Source organism: Felis catus, chromosome B1, assembly GCF_018350175.1.
Source record: "Felis catus isolate Fca126 chromosome B1, F.catus_Fca126_mat1.0, whole genome shotgun sequence".
Lineage (NCBI taxonomy): Eukaryota > Metazoa > Chordata > Mammalia > Carnivora > Felidae > Felis > Felis catus.
Window position 1 is genome coordinate 36,201,780 of NC_058371.1, and position 12,567 is coordinate 36,214,346.

Genomic DNA, 12,567 nt, shown 5'->3' on the forward strand with positions numbered 1-12,567 from the left:
AGTTGGGCCAGAGTTCCTGCTCATAATCACTAGCCTGGCCCCCAGCAGGGACACTGTGAAGCCTGTGGAGCGAGCCTCAGGCCACGGGTAATTTTCCATTTGTTACTTGATTATAATCTCTTCATTTCCACTAGAATGTAAGCTCCAGGAGGGCAGGAGCATTGCCGGTTTGGTTCATTTCTCTTAGCAGTGCTTTACATGTAGTGAGTGCTCCGTGTTGGGAAAATCAGGGAATCTTGAGTGGTGGCTGGGTGTGGATGGCCTCATGAGGCTGAGGGGTGTGGAGGTGATGGTGCAGATGGCTATAGCCCAACAGGGAAGATAGGCTCCCCTTAGCTCCCCACCTTTCCTGCCTTCCATTCATCCCTATTTAGTTTGTTTTGTTGACATCTCATTGTTGATGGCCTCTCTGCTCACCCTTATGTCCCTAATTATTTGGACTCAGTTGACTGTCCTTTTCTTTGAAGTTCTTGTCTTGGCTTCCATGACACCAGTGTCTCCTGACTTTCCACCACCTCCCAATATCCACTACATGATGATGTCCGAGGCTTTTTCCTGACCCCTTTCCTCTTCTTTATTGTCACCCTCAAACTAGGCAACCTCATTTAGTCTTATGACACTAAATAGCTTCCATGTCAGCGGTGGTGTTTTATGCCTCTAGCTCAGATGTACCTTCTGCAATCCAGACTCATTGATTCTTCTGCCTTTTCAGTATCTCCACTTGGACATCTAGTAGGCATCTCAAACTTCAGTGAAAACAGAATTATGTGTTCAGTTCTGCCCTCCTTCTCCCCTTTAGGTCTTTCCTGTTTCACAAAGTGATTCCACCATCTACCTGGTGCTCCAGCCCAAAACTTCAGAGTTTTCCAGGATTTCTTTTTCTTCCTATTCAGCATCTGACCAATCCTGTTGGTTTTCTCTCTAAGTTATTTGCCGAATGGACTCAGTTTTTGACATCTTTGTAGTTACCACTCTACCTAGACCACCACCTGTGGCTTCTTCTTTTACTTTTACTTCATTAAGGAAGCTTCAGCCACTTTATGGTTCCTTTTGCCTATGAACACACCAAGGTCATGCTTGTCTCAGGACCTTTGCACCTGCTTTTCCTTTTGCTTGGGATTCTCTTACTTTGGATTTTTTGCACATTTTACTCCTGCCCATCATTCTATCTCAACTTGGATGTTACCTCCTAGGACAGCCCCTTCCAGACCCCAGTCATTCTCTTCTGAATTTCCTTATGTATTTTCTTCATGGCACTTATCAGCACTTTATTTTTGTTTTTAATTTTTTAATGTTTATTTATTTGTGTGAGAGAGAGACACACACACAGTGCAAGTGGGGGAGGGACAGAGAGAGGGAGACACAGAATCTGAAGCAAGCTCCAGGCTCTGAGCTGTCAGCACAGAGCCCGATGCGAGGCTTAAACCCACAAACTGTGAGATCATGACCTGAGCCAAAGTCGGATGCCCAACCAACTGAGCCACCCGGGTGCCCCATCAGCACTTTAAATTACCTTACTATTTATATGTTTATTACTGGTCTTTCACTAGACTGAAAGCCTCTGGAGAGAAGGGACTCTGTCTTTCCAGTTCGCAGCTGGATTTCTAGAACATGTGGTCAGTATCTGAAAATATTTGTTGACTGACAGCTGTGTGACTGACTGGCAGTTGATAGGAAATTGGGGGCTGTGCATGAAGGCAGCCGGTGTGGCTGTGACCCCTGTATATATGAGCGTGTTTCTGTGTGTATACATGCTGTGTTTGCATGGGGCCAGGGTAGACTCCTTTTAGCCTGTTTCTAAACGAGGTGGGATGGGAGCTTTCTCACTCCCTGCAGCCGTCAGAGTCTTATACTTGTGTGGGTGCCCAGGGGCTCAGTGTGGACTTGGGGCTGGACATTGCAGCTGGAAAAGGGGTTAGGGGCAAGCAACCAGGCTGGCAGACTCCTGGAAGGCCAGAAAGGGAACAGAAACACCCGAGGACCCATTAGCCTGCAAGTATCATAGAATGGTGAGCGTCTTATTTCTGTTCCCATGGGGAGAGGCCTGTTGGTTGTTAGAAAGTCTACCTTGATGAGCTTCTTGTTTGGGTAGGGGGGGGGTGGGTGAAGCCCCAGAAGGCATGCTCTACAAATTGCCTTCTGCTGAGGGTGGGCTTGGTAAATGGTGTGCTGGGTGGGATGTGTGCATATTTGAGGAATGGGCATTGGCAACTCAGCCTGTGCTCCAAGTCAGTGGTTCTGCAACTTTGGAAGGCAGCCTCAGAGTCACAGGGCAGCTTGTGAAATCCAGATTCTTAGGGACCAGCCATAGAGCTCTTGACAGAAAGGCATGGGGCCTGTGCATTTGCGTGTAACAGGCACTTCAAGTGACTCAACCAATGCAATGAAATTTAAGAACCTTGACTGTAAATCAGTTACTTCCCTCCCACTGACCAGACCAACCAGACTGACCAGGCACACTGCTGAGGGAATGGGAGATGGGCATAAGAATAAATACTTTGATTTTATTTTGTTTAATTAATTAATTAACTATTTTTATTTCAGAGAAAGAGAGAGTGTGTGAGTGGGGGTGGGGCAGGGAGAGAAGGAGAGGGAGAGAATCCCAAGCAGACTCCATGCTGTCAGCACAAAGCCCGATGCGGGGCTCAATCTCATGACTTGAGCCCAAATCAAGAGTCAGATGCTCAACCAACTGAGCCACCCAGTGTTGTTATTTTAATAGCAGTGCATTTTAACACATAGTAGAAAAATGCAGAACTAACATAGATGTTATCATTTAGGACAAATCCGGGTAGGTATTGAAAAATTTAAAAAAGTGAGTCAATTGAGAAATTTAAAGATTTCATTTGAGAATTAAGAGATTTGAAAGAGAAATTTGACTGCTGTGTGGTGAGCCCATCTCCATATGGTGTCACACGGATATTTTAAAGATACCAGTTTGACGATCCAGGGACACATGGTCTTTGGCTCAGGGGAGCCCCCCAGGAGGGAAGAGGGGCGGTGGGTGAGGCTTCGCTGGGGTGAGGGAGCCCTTCTGCCGTTGTTTCCTGGCCCTGCTGTCACGGAGGGACAGGAAGGGAAGGGCGTGAAGGGCGTGAAAAAGCCAAGCCGTGTCCCCAGGGGCTGGAGCTGGGAGGCTGAGTTCACTGCGGTTTTGGAAAAGTACCAGGCATGGTTCAATCCCCACTCACACACCCTGAGGCAGCTGTTTCTCATCTACTCCTTGGCCCAGCTGGGCTCCTCTCGGCAGGCGTGGGAGACCCGCGTGGGTAGGAGCAGAGTGAGTGTGGAGAGCTGGCTGGCCCAGGCCTACGATGAACTTCTAGTTCCTGGGTCCTTCTCAGCTCCTGTGTGGTCTCTGCGGGGGACGGAGGGGTGGGGTAGCAGGGGCCTCCCTCCCTGCCCTTTGCACATTTTAGTTCAGGGGCTCAGGCCCACACTGGGTGAGGCTGTTGTTTGCAATCCAGCATTTCTCCTTCCTCCCCCAGTAGGGGTTCCTGAAGAGAAAACAAAGCCTTCTGAACCCATGGGAGAGGCGCTTAGTGGTGAAGGAGAGATAGTGGATGTGGGAAGGGGCTGTCTGGTGGGCTTGCCTTCCCCCGGCACATATTTCCTCACTGGTAGGGAAAGCCGTGCTTGGGCCAGCTTCTGGGTCCGTTCTCCACAGGGCCGGTACCTGCTCAGGGAGGATCAGAAGGGGCATCTTCCCTGTAACTAGGCAATTGCTGTTACTGTTGCCACATTTATTGTTTTTTTTTTTTTTTTCTAGGAAATTTACCAAGTTTTGGCCCAGGGGTTTACATTTCCCACCCCCCTAGCACAAGCTTTCGCTATTCAGACTACAAATGGAAGGCACTGAGGCTGTAATTACAGCGGCATTAGCTCAGGAACACGCTGAGAGGAGCAGGAACAGGGCACCTGGGGAACCTAAAAGCAGCCGCGGGCCTAAATTAGCTGCTGCTCTGCGTGCGTTGTCGCCCTGCTCTTCTTTGGGGGCCCCCCTCCATCCTCACTCTCTGCTCTCCTCCACCTCCGCCCCAGGCTGCTTTGCTTGCTCTTCCCCTCTGCCCGCCAGCATCCTGACAGGTGCAAGAAACACAGAAGAACAACCTGGCTGGTGTAGAGGTGGTGCCCCCAGAATAGCCTTTGTGTGGACGTGTGTCCTTGGATCTCGATGTGGGCAGGCTGGTTTGGCTGCAGCTTAGGGGACAGCTTGGGAGGCCGCACCCCACCGGGGACAAGCCCTCGCTGTGCTCTCCTGGGCCTCACTTTCGGTCTCTGTGTCCAGGCATCCTGAATTGCTGTCAGGTCCTCCCAGCTTTTGCCCCAGCTCTTTGTTCCCTTGGCCTGGGACCCCGTTCCTACTCTTTTTGCTTCCTCTGACTCATCCTGTAGGTTCAGCCGAGATGTCACTGCTTCTGTGACCCCTGGTCTGGGCAGGATGCTTTCCTCTCTGCTGCTACAGCACCCTGACTTCCCTGATGCACAGCTTAGCACTTCCATGGGCCACTCCCCTGTCTCCAGCTGGGTCTCTGGGGGAAGTGCTTGCACCTAGTAGGCCTTTAGTAAAGAGTTGAAAACCAACCTTGATTCCTTTTTGGCCTTAATCCCCCTTTTCCTTTCACAACAAGAAGAGAGGGAACTTCTTCTGCCATTCTAGGGCTGTTGTTGGCAGGGTGTCGAGGTGAGGCCTAGTCTTCATCCATTGTCTCCTGACTTTCACATCTGAGTCCTTCTGGACTGGGCCCTTACATTGATACTTGATTAGACATGGCCTTGTATTGACCACTATTGCTGGCTCCACATCAGTTTGGCTTCTTTAATAGTATTAGCCAACAACTTCTAAGTACTTGTTACGTATTAGATATTGTTCTAAGTACATTTATTCTTTCACTCGTCAAATTTGCATTCAACACCTACCATGTACCAGGCATTGGGAAGTATGGATATGGCAGTAAGTGCAACCAATAAAGCCCCTGCTTTCAAATGGAGTTTATATGTAACACAAACAAACAAATGACTAAGGAAGTGTATACTCTGGCAGATGGTGATGAGTTGTGGGAAAAAGAGATCAGAGAAAGGGTAAAGGGAGTAACTTCTTGTTACGTATATGGTCGGAAAGGATTCACAGATAAGGTAACATTTGAGCAGAGACCTGAAAGAAGTGAGGAAAGGTCATGGAGGAGAGCTTTCCAGGAAGCGGAAGCAGAAAGTGCGAAGGCCCTGAGGTCAAGGCACATTCCAGGAAAAGCAAGGAGGCCAGTGTGGCTGGAATGGAGGAAGTGACCAGGAGGAGGAGGTGAGGTCACATACAGCAGTGCTGGCTAACAGAAATATGAGTCATCTATATAATTCTAAGTGTTCTAATAGCCACATTAAAAAAGTAAAAAGAAGCAAGTAAAATTAATTTTAACCATACATTTGCTTAATATATTTTCAGAATATTATTGATTCAATATATAGTTAAACTAAAAAATTATTAATGAAATGCTTTATTATTTTTTTTCTTAGTGAATCTTCAAAATCTGGAGTGTATTTTCAAAATCTGGTGTGGACATCTCATTTTGGGCTTAGCCACGTTTCAGGTTCAATGGCCACATGTGGCTAGTGGCTACCATATTGGACAGCACAGATATAGGGCCTTGAAGACCAGGCCCAAGCCTCTGAATGAAGGGAAGCCATAGGAAGCTTTGAGGCCTAGGAGCATTATCTCTCTGCCTTATGTTCTAGAAGGTTCACTCCAGCTGCGATGAGAGGATTGTTTTGAGGCAGGGGGTGGGGTGGGTGCGAGGATAGAGCAGGGAGCCTAGGAAGGAGGCTCTTGCCAGGATGTGGTGATGATGGCTTGGACCACACTGGGAGCAGCGGTGGCGGTGAGAAGTGGTTGGATCCCGGATGTATTCTGGAGGTGGAACTGGTTGGTTTTTCTGACGTGGTGTGCGAATGAGAGAGGAGTCAAGGGAGTACCTAGAATTTTAGCCTGAGCTAGTGGGAGGGTGAGTTGTTTTCATTACAGATGAGGGGAACTGGGGTGGGGGAGCAGCGTTGGGGGGAATGTGTGGGTTTGGTTTGGGGCCTGTTAAGGTTGAGATGCAGTGTCAGCCTTTCAGGTAGAGCGGGCAAGTAAACAGGCAGCTGGACGTGTGAATCTTGTACTCATGGGGAGGCTTGGCTGGGGACAAGCCATGAGTGCCCTGGGAAGTGGGTGCACATAGAGAAGAGGGGCTGAGCCCTGGAGGAAAAGGTGGATAGTTGTGAAGGTGAATGCAGGGTGGCAGCAGGAAGCCCAGTGGAGAGGGCAAGACTGTGAGGAAAGAGGGCCAGATGGGGTAACCTGCTGTGTCTAGTGTCCAGATGGGCTGAGGAGGAGGAAGCCCCAGGATCCCTGACCACTGGCAAGAGGGGGAAGCAGACGCTAGGCTGCAGTGGGTCCAGGTGAGACCAGAAGGGGAGAAAGAGATCGCTGGTATGGATGACTCCTTTGAGAGCTTTTGCTCTAAAGGAGAGCAAAAAAATAGGATTACCTTAATGGTGGCTATATGGTCACAAGGAGGCTTTTTTCCCTTAAAGATGGGTGATATAGTAGCTGATGGGGATGATCTAGTAGACAGAGCAAAATTATCATGCAGGAGAGAGGAAAAAATGAGCTATCTCATTCACACTCACAACCGTGCTATTTGGTAGGTACTATTTTGCAGATGGGGAAACTGAGGCAAAGGAAGATTCAGTCATTTGTCCAAAGCTGTACAGCTAGTAAGTAGCAGGGCCAGGAGTTGAATACAGATGGCTCAGTTCTATAACACCCAGTCTTAACTGTATTCTACTGCTTCTTGGTTTCCTAGCTAGATTTGTGAGCTCTTTGAGAATGGGGCCTCTTCTTACACATTTCTGACACACCTAGCCAAGAGAGGGCTGTGCAGAGGTGGGGTTTGCTAGATCTTTAATGACCAAGAGACCTGAACACCAGGAATGGTGCTGGGAATGCTCGGACACCTGGGCTGGCCACGGGAGGCGGGGTGTGGGGCATGGTGTTAGCTTGCCTCAGTTTGTGTCCTTCCCACCACCTCCTAGGACCTTGCATGAAGTGGATGGTGCTCAGGAAATACTGGCTAGATGAAGAATGAGTGAAAAGGCTAAGGCTCATCCATCCTAAAACCTAAGCTGATGATTCTTCTGGTGTACACAGTGTTGGCATGACCTGGTTCCTGCTCTGGTTTACCACCAGTGTGCTGGGTGGCCTTGCCCACTCACTGCGTCAGTTTCCTTAGCTGTAAAATCAAGAGGTAGGGCTAGGTGGCCTCCCATCTGGCTCTCCACAGAATGTCTCAGGTGGGCATGTATGGGCAGGATTCCTGCCTCCCTCCAGTCTGTCATCAGGATGGACAAGAGGCACTGTGGGTGGGGTCAGCTGGCAGTGGAGGGTCAGGTGGTCCTTAGAAGAGCCGAGACTTGTGGGATGGGGTAGCCAGCACAAAGGGAACTTTACAGATTGTGGGAATCCTGCTTCGTGTCCAAGACATCTCACCCCAATGGCAGAGCTCAAAGCCATGGTGCTAACGGCCGAGTCCCAACATCTAGCACATGCGCCCTTTAGTTGGTTATGCGCTCAGCCCCATTAGAGTCTGAGGCTGGACTTCAGCCTCTTACCTCTACTTCCGGGGCTCCCACCTGGACCTTCCTTTTTAGGGGTTCTCCATGCTAACTAGCTGCTGTAGCACCCCTGCCATGTGGCATTTTGAAATGTGTAGGGACAGTTTTCAGTGGTCCTGTGGTGGGGGTGAGGGTGGTGGTAGTGGTGGCTGCTGAAGATCCCATGATGAGAATTGTCCCTCCCTAAATGCCAGCAGTACCCAGAGCAGAAGCCTGTTCAAGTGTGCCATTGCAGGGTGCTCAGGGGCCTGGGAGCCCATCTTGCCTCAGCTGCCACTCAGTTGTGTGACCGTGAACCAGTCATTTTATTTCCCATTATCTACTTTTGTGAACAGGGCATGAACACCTACCTAGTTGCTTGCCTTAAAAAAAAATGTTTATTTTTTTATTTTGAGAGAGAGAGAGAGAGAGAGAGAGAGCAGGCACCCGAGTCGGGGAGGGACAGAGAGAGAGAGGAAGAGAGAGAATCCCAAGCAGGCTCCACAGTGTCAGCAAAGAGCTGGGTGGCTTTATCTCACAAACCGTGACATCATGACTTGTGCTGGAATCATGAGTCAGACACTTAACCCACTGAGCAACCCACTCCCCGCTAGTTGCTTGCCTTTTGGGTTGTGGTAAGTTTTAAATGAGCCTGGATTAACATTCCTCATCATCTTGACTCACCACAGGTAAGGCTGGCTATGCACCAGGTGCTGTCCTAAGCTGTGTATTCCCCCATTTTAATCCTTACTGCCTGTTGGGTGACCCGTTTCACGGAGGAGGAAACTGAGGTAGAGAGGGCATCTTGAACCCTGGGAGGTGTGCCCAGTGGGCCTATGGCGGTGGTCTTCCCGTGCCCCAGCAGGCCCGTGACCTCCCTTTCCTTCACCCCCAGGGACAGGGGCAGACCCGGTGGCCAGTGCCAAGAGCAACCACTGCCTGGATGCCGCCAAGGCCTGCAACCTGAACGACAACTGCAAGAAGCTGCGCTCCTCCTACATCTCCATCTGCAACCGCGAGATCTCTCCTGCGGAGCGCTGCAACCGCCGCAAGTGCCACAAGGCCCTGCGCCAGTTCTTCGACCGCGTGCCGGGCGAGTACACCTACCGCATGCTCTTCTGCTCCTGCCGAGACCGGGCGTGCGCCGAGCGCCGCCGGCAGACCATCCTGCCCAGCTGCTCCTACGAGGACAAGGAGAAGCCCAACTGCCTGGATCTCCGCGGCGTGTGCCGCACCGACCACCTGTGCCGGTATGCCCGCCCGCAGCCCCCGCTCCGCGCTCCCGGGCCCCGGCGTGCGCGCGCAGACACCTGCCGTCCGCGCGCAGACACCTGCCGTCCGCTTGCTCGTTCTGACCCGTGTTTACGGTTTGTCTGCCTTCTCTGTGTTCACTCGTGCTTAGCACTGTGGGAATCCACGGTGAACAACCCAGCGAGCATAGAATTTCATAGACCCTAGAGCCTGCTGGGCTGAGAAGGGACCTTCAGTGAATTCGGCCCCACTCCTGAAGGAAACCGCCACCTCATGTCCCATTGAGGTCATGTGGCGGGCAGGATGCGGCCCTCCTAAATCGCAGAGGCAGTTCCTTACACACGGAGAGCTGAGCCAGTCTGGTGCTGGGGCAGGGTGTGGGTTCGAGTGTGACTGCCCAGATTTGACTTTTCTACTTACTAGCTGTGTGACTCGGAGCAAGTTGTAAAAATTTCCCGAGTCACTGCCATTCCTTCACCTGTAAACAGGAATAAAAATGTCCACATTTGGTTATTGTGAGGATTAGGTGACATGATGTGTGTCGGAAGCTTAGCACAGAGCCTGGTGTATACTCCATTTTGATAAGCATAGCCTGATTATTAGCAAGGTTTTTTTCGGTTGTCATTACCGTGAGTTGAAATTTGCTTCTGTATAGTTCTTATGTCTTCCCTGTTTGTTGTTAAGCATTTGTTGAGTCCCTGTTGCACCCAGCGCTCAGTTCTAAGACCTGGGTGTGCAGAGGTGAACATTGTGCTCTCTGAGGAGCAGCCTGTCCAGAAGGGGACACAAAGCAGGGATCCCAGTGCAGTGGCTCTCAGATGAGGCAGCATGGGGTAGGGACATCTGCTTTAGTCTGGGGCTCTAGAGGAGGGGGCCTTGAGCTAAACCTTGAAAAATGAGAAGGTGAAAGCCAGGGAATGTGTCAGCTGGAAAAGCATATGCAAAAGGCTGGAGGGTAGGAGAGAACCTGGCCTCATGGGGAACTGCAGATGGTGGGTGCACATGGAGTGTGGGTTGTGAGGTGGGGAGGCCACAGGTGGGGCTGCTGCAGAAATAGAGGCCATGGTGGTGCAGAGATATTCAGAGATTGCTTACTGTGTCCTGGATGCTGGTTTATTATATGGTTTGTCTAATTTAATTCTCACAACAAAACTACTGGGTAGATAACTATTATCATCTTTATCTGTCAAAAGAGGAAATAGAGACATAGAAGGTAGCTTGCCTAAGGTCACACAGCTCATACATTTCGGAGCTGGGATCCATCCATCCACACTGCTTTTTCCAGTGTAGCATCCTGGACTGGACTCAGATAGTGGCTGTAGGGATGAACAGAAGTGTATCATTTCAGATATGATTGGTAAGTAGACTTGACAGGACTGGGTGATTGGTTGAAAGTTCCCTGGAGGCAGAAGTCATTTCTGTTTTGTTTACTCCATACCTCGTCCTACACGTAAAGCGTGGCACATGGTGAGCACTCCACAGACGTTTCTTGAATGGATTAAATGAACGGTGACCTCTATGTTTCCTAGTTAAGTAATTATGGCATGAAGGAGCCATTCAGTGTGTGTGGGGGTTTTGGGTGTGTAGCATTTGAGGTGCCTGGAGGACCATTGCCATGCCCCAGGCAATGTCTGGGGCATGCTCAGTAAAGAGGCTGGAGTGGAGAAGTGGGTTTGGGAGTTGCTGGGCACCTCATTGGTGATTAAAGCCCCAGCAGTGAGTGAAATGGTGCAGGGTGGATTGGTGGAGCCCAAGAGGGAGTCTAGGCTGGAGAGGCCTACAGATTTGGGCATCCTCAGTGTTTAGGTGATGAGAGAAGCCTTTGGTATGGATAGTGAGGCAGAACTCTTCTGGAAATACCATTTATTCAGAGAGGGGCAAAGGAAGTGGGGCTTGTGGCAGGGAGGCTTGGAGGGTGGAAGGATAGCCAGGAGGAAGTGGGCCAGAATCCAGGAGAGAGGGGTTCCTGAGGGAGGGGGTGACTGAGACATGGTACCTCATGGTGTGTACATGTGTGTACAAGAGAGTGTGTGAGTGTGCCTGTGAGGAAGTGTGAGAGTGTGTACGTGGGGGGGGGGGCATATGGATGTGTGTGAGTTTGAGAGTGCATGAGTGTGAGAGGGAGTGTGTGAATCTGTGTGAGTGAGTGAGTGATGGGTGGAAACCAGCTGTAGTTGGTTCAGGCATGGCAGGAGGCAGAAGTGGAGGCAAACCCTCTTGTTGAGGACATGCACGCACAGGAGAGAGAGACACACGCACACCCCCCGTGATAGAGGCTGCAGGGGGAAGAGGGGCCTCTTTCTACCATGGGAGTGCCGGTGGGGTGGGGAGCGTGTTCGATGAAGGGGAAGTGCTGTTTTGGTTTGGAAAACAAGCACTGCCTGAGTTCAGAGACAGGCCTGATCCCAAGAGCTCGCTGCAGGGCTTGGGAAAGCTGTGAAGATGGTAGGCTTTTCTCTTTTGCTTACTTAAAAAAAATAGGCCTTGTCACTTACAGGCACTGATTGAGGTGATTTAAAACAAACCACACATACAACAAGAGGATGGTTAGAGGCAGAAACCCAGGGCCCTGCAAAGGAAGTCGGGAGCCAGTGCCTCAGGTGTGCGATCTAGCAGTCACTGAGCTGGAGCTCTGTGCCTCGTGGTGGCTGGGATAAAGTGGGACCATGATGGCCCACACGAGTTCCAGAGCGCACTGGAAGGGAGCATGGTAGTTCTTGGATGGACATAACGTCCTCTCCTTCTTCTAAGTGCTGACATGACCCACCAGGCTGTTACACATAGTGTATGTGGAATGACAGATGGATTAGCAGCTGGGCCTGGGAGGGAACTGGAGGGCCAACCTGAGTCCAAGTCCAGTGACGACAGGCTGGAACATGCAGGAGCCTGTGCGCACCTGTGGGCCAGGTGCACCAAGGCCAGCGGATGAGCCGGCCTCAGCCGTCTCCATGAGGAGTGGTAGCAGACAAGCCACAAGAGCACCAGCATCCCCTTCATGAGTCCTGTGTTAAGGGAGGACAGTGTGTGTGGTTCCTCAATGTGGGGGTGTGGGAGGTCCATGGTCCTGAGTGAGAGGGGGGGAGTTGAGAGCAGGATAATTTCAGGCTTCTAGAACATCTGTGGCTGTTTAAAGAGCCGGAGGGGTTTTTTTGTTTCTTATTCCAGGGGTGGGGGAAGCCAGAAACGGGAGATGGGGATTAAGCCTCATATTGTAGAACCAGAAGGGGTGTTTCAATGAGATTAAGGATTGAGGGAGTCTGGAATGAGGCGTCCCTGGAGCTAAGGGCTGACAGCCTCTGAGAGGCACTAAGCCAACTGGAGGAGGCTCCATGCAACAGGACATAAATTTAGACAGCGATCGCAGGACCCGCCAACAGTGCAGTCTCTAGATGTTTGAATTCGGTCAAGTGTTGAAGTTCTAGGTGCTCCAGGATGAGGTGACAGGGTGAGCTCTTGGTCTAGAACCGGGCATTCCTCTAACCCTCCCTGCCCAGCTCCCATTCCGGAACAGATTTAAAGTGTGGTCCTGAAAGTGGTAGGACAGGGCTGAAGGAGGATCTGCATCCAGGATGGGGCTGGCAGGGCCTGGGGGTTATAAAAGCCTGGCCAGGTGTTCTCTGGGGAGCTTTGCCTATGACTCAGAGCTGAGGCTTGAGGTACACTGGGGCGAAACAGATTGATAGGTGG

General features: G+C 50.8%; 1 protein-coding gene across 4 annotated transcripts in view; it reads left to right on the forward strand.

Moving 5' to 3' along the window:
• The window catches only part of GFRA2 (GDNF family receptor alpha 2), a 97,070-nt gene that overhangs the window by 34,547 nt on the left and 49,956 nt on the right, over positions 1-12,567 (forward strand). For all 4 annotated transcript variants that reach the window (XM_045055424.1, XM_045055427.1, XM_045055426.1 and 1 more), the window contains one exon: positions 8,525-8,879. In XM_045055424.1, the coding sequence (XP_044911359.1) occupies positions 8,525-8,879 (355 nt within the window). The remainder of the gene's footprint in view (positions 1-8,524; positions 8,880-12,567) is intronic.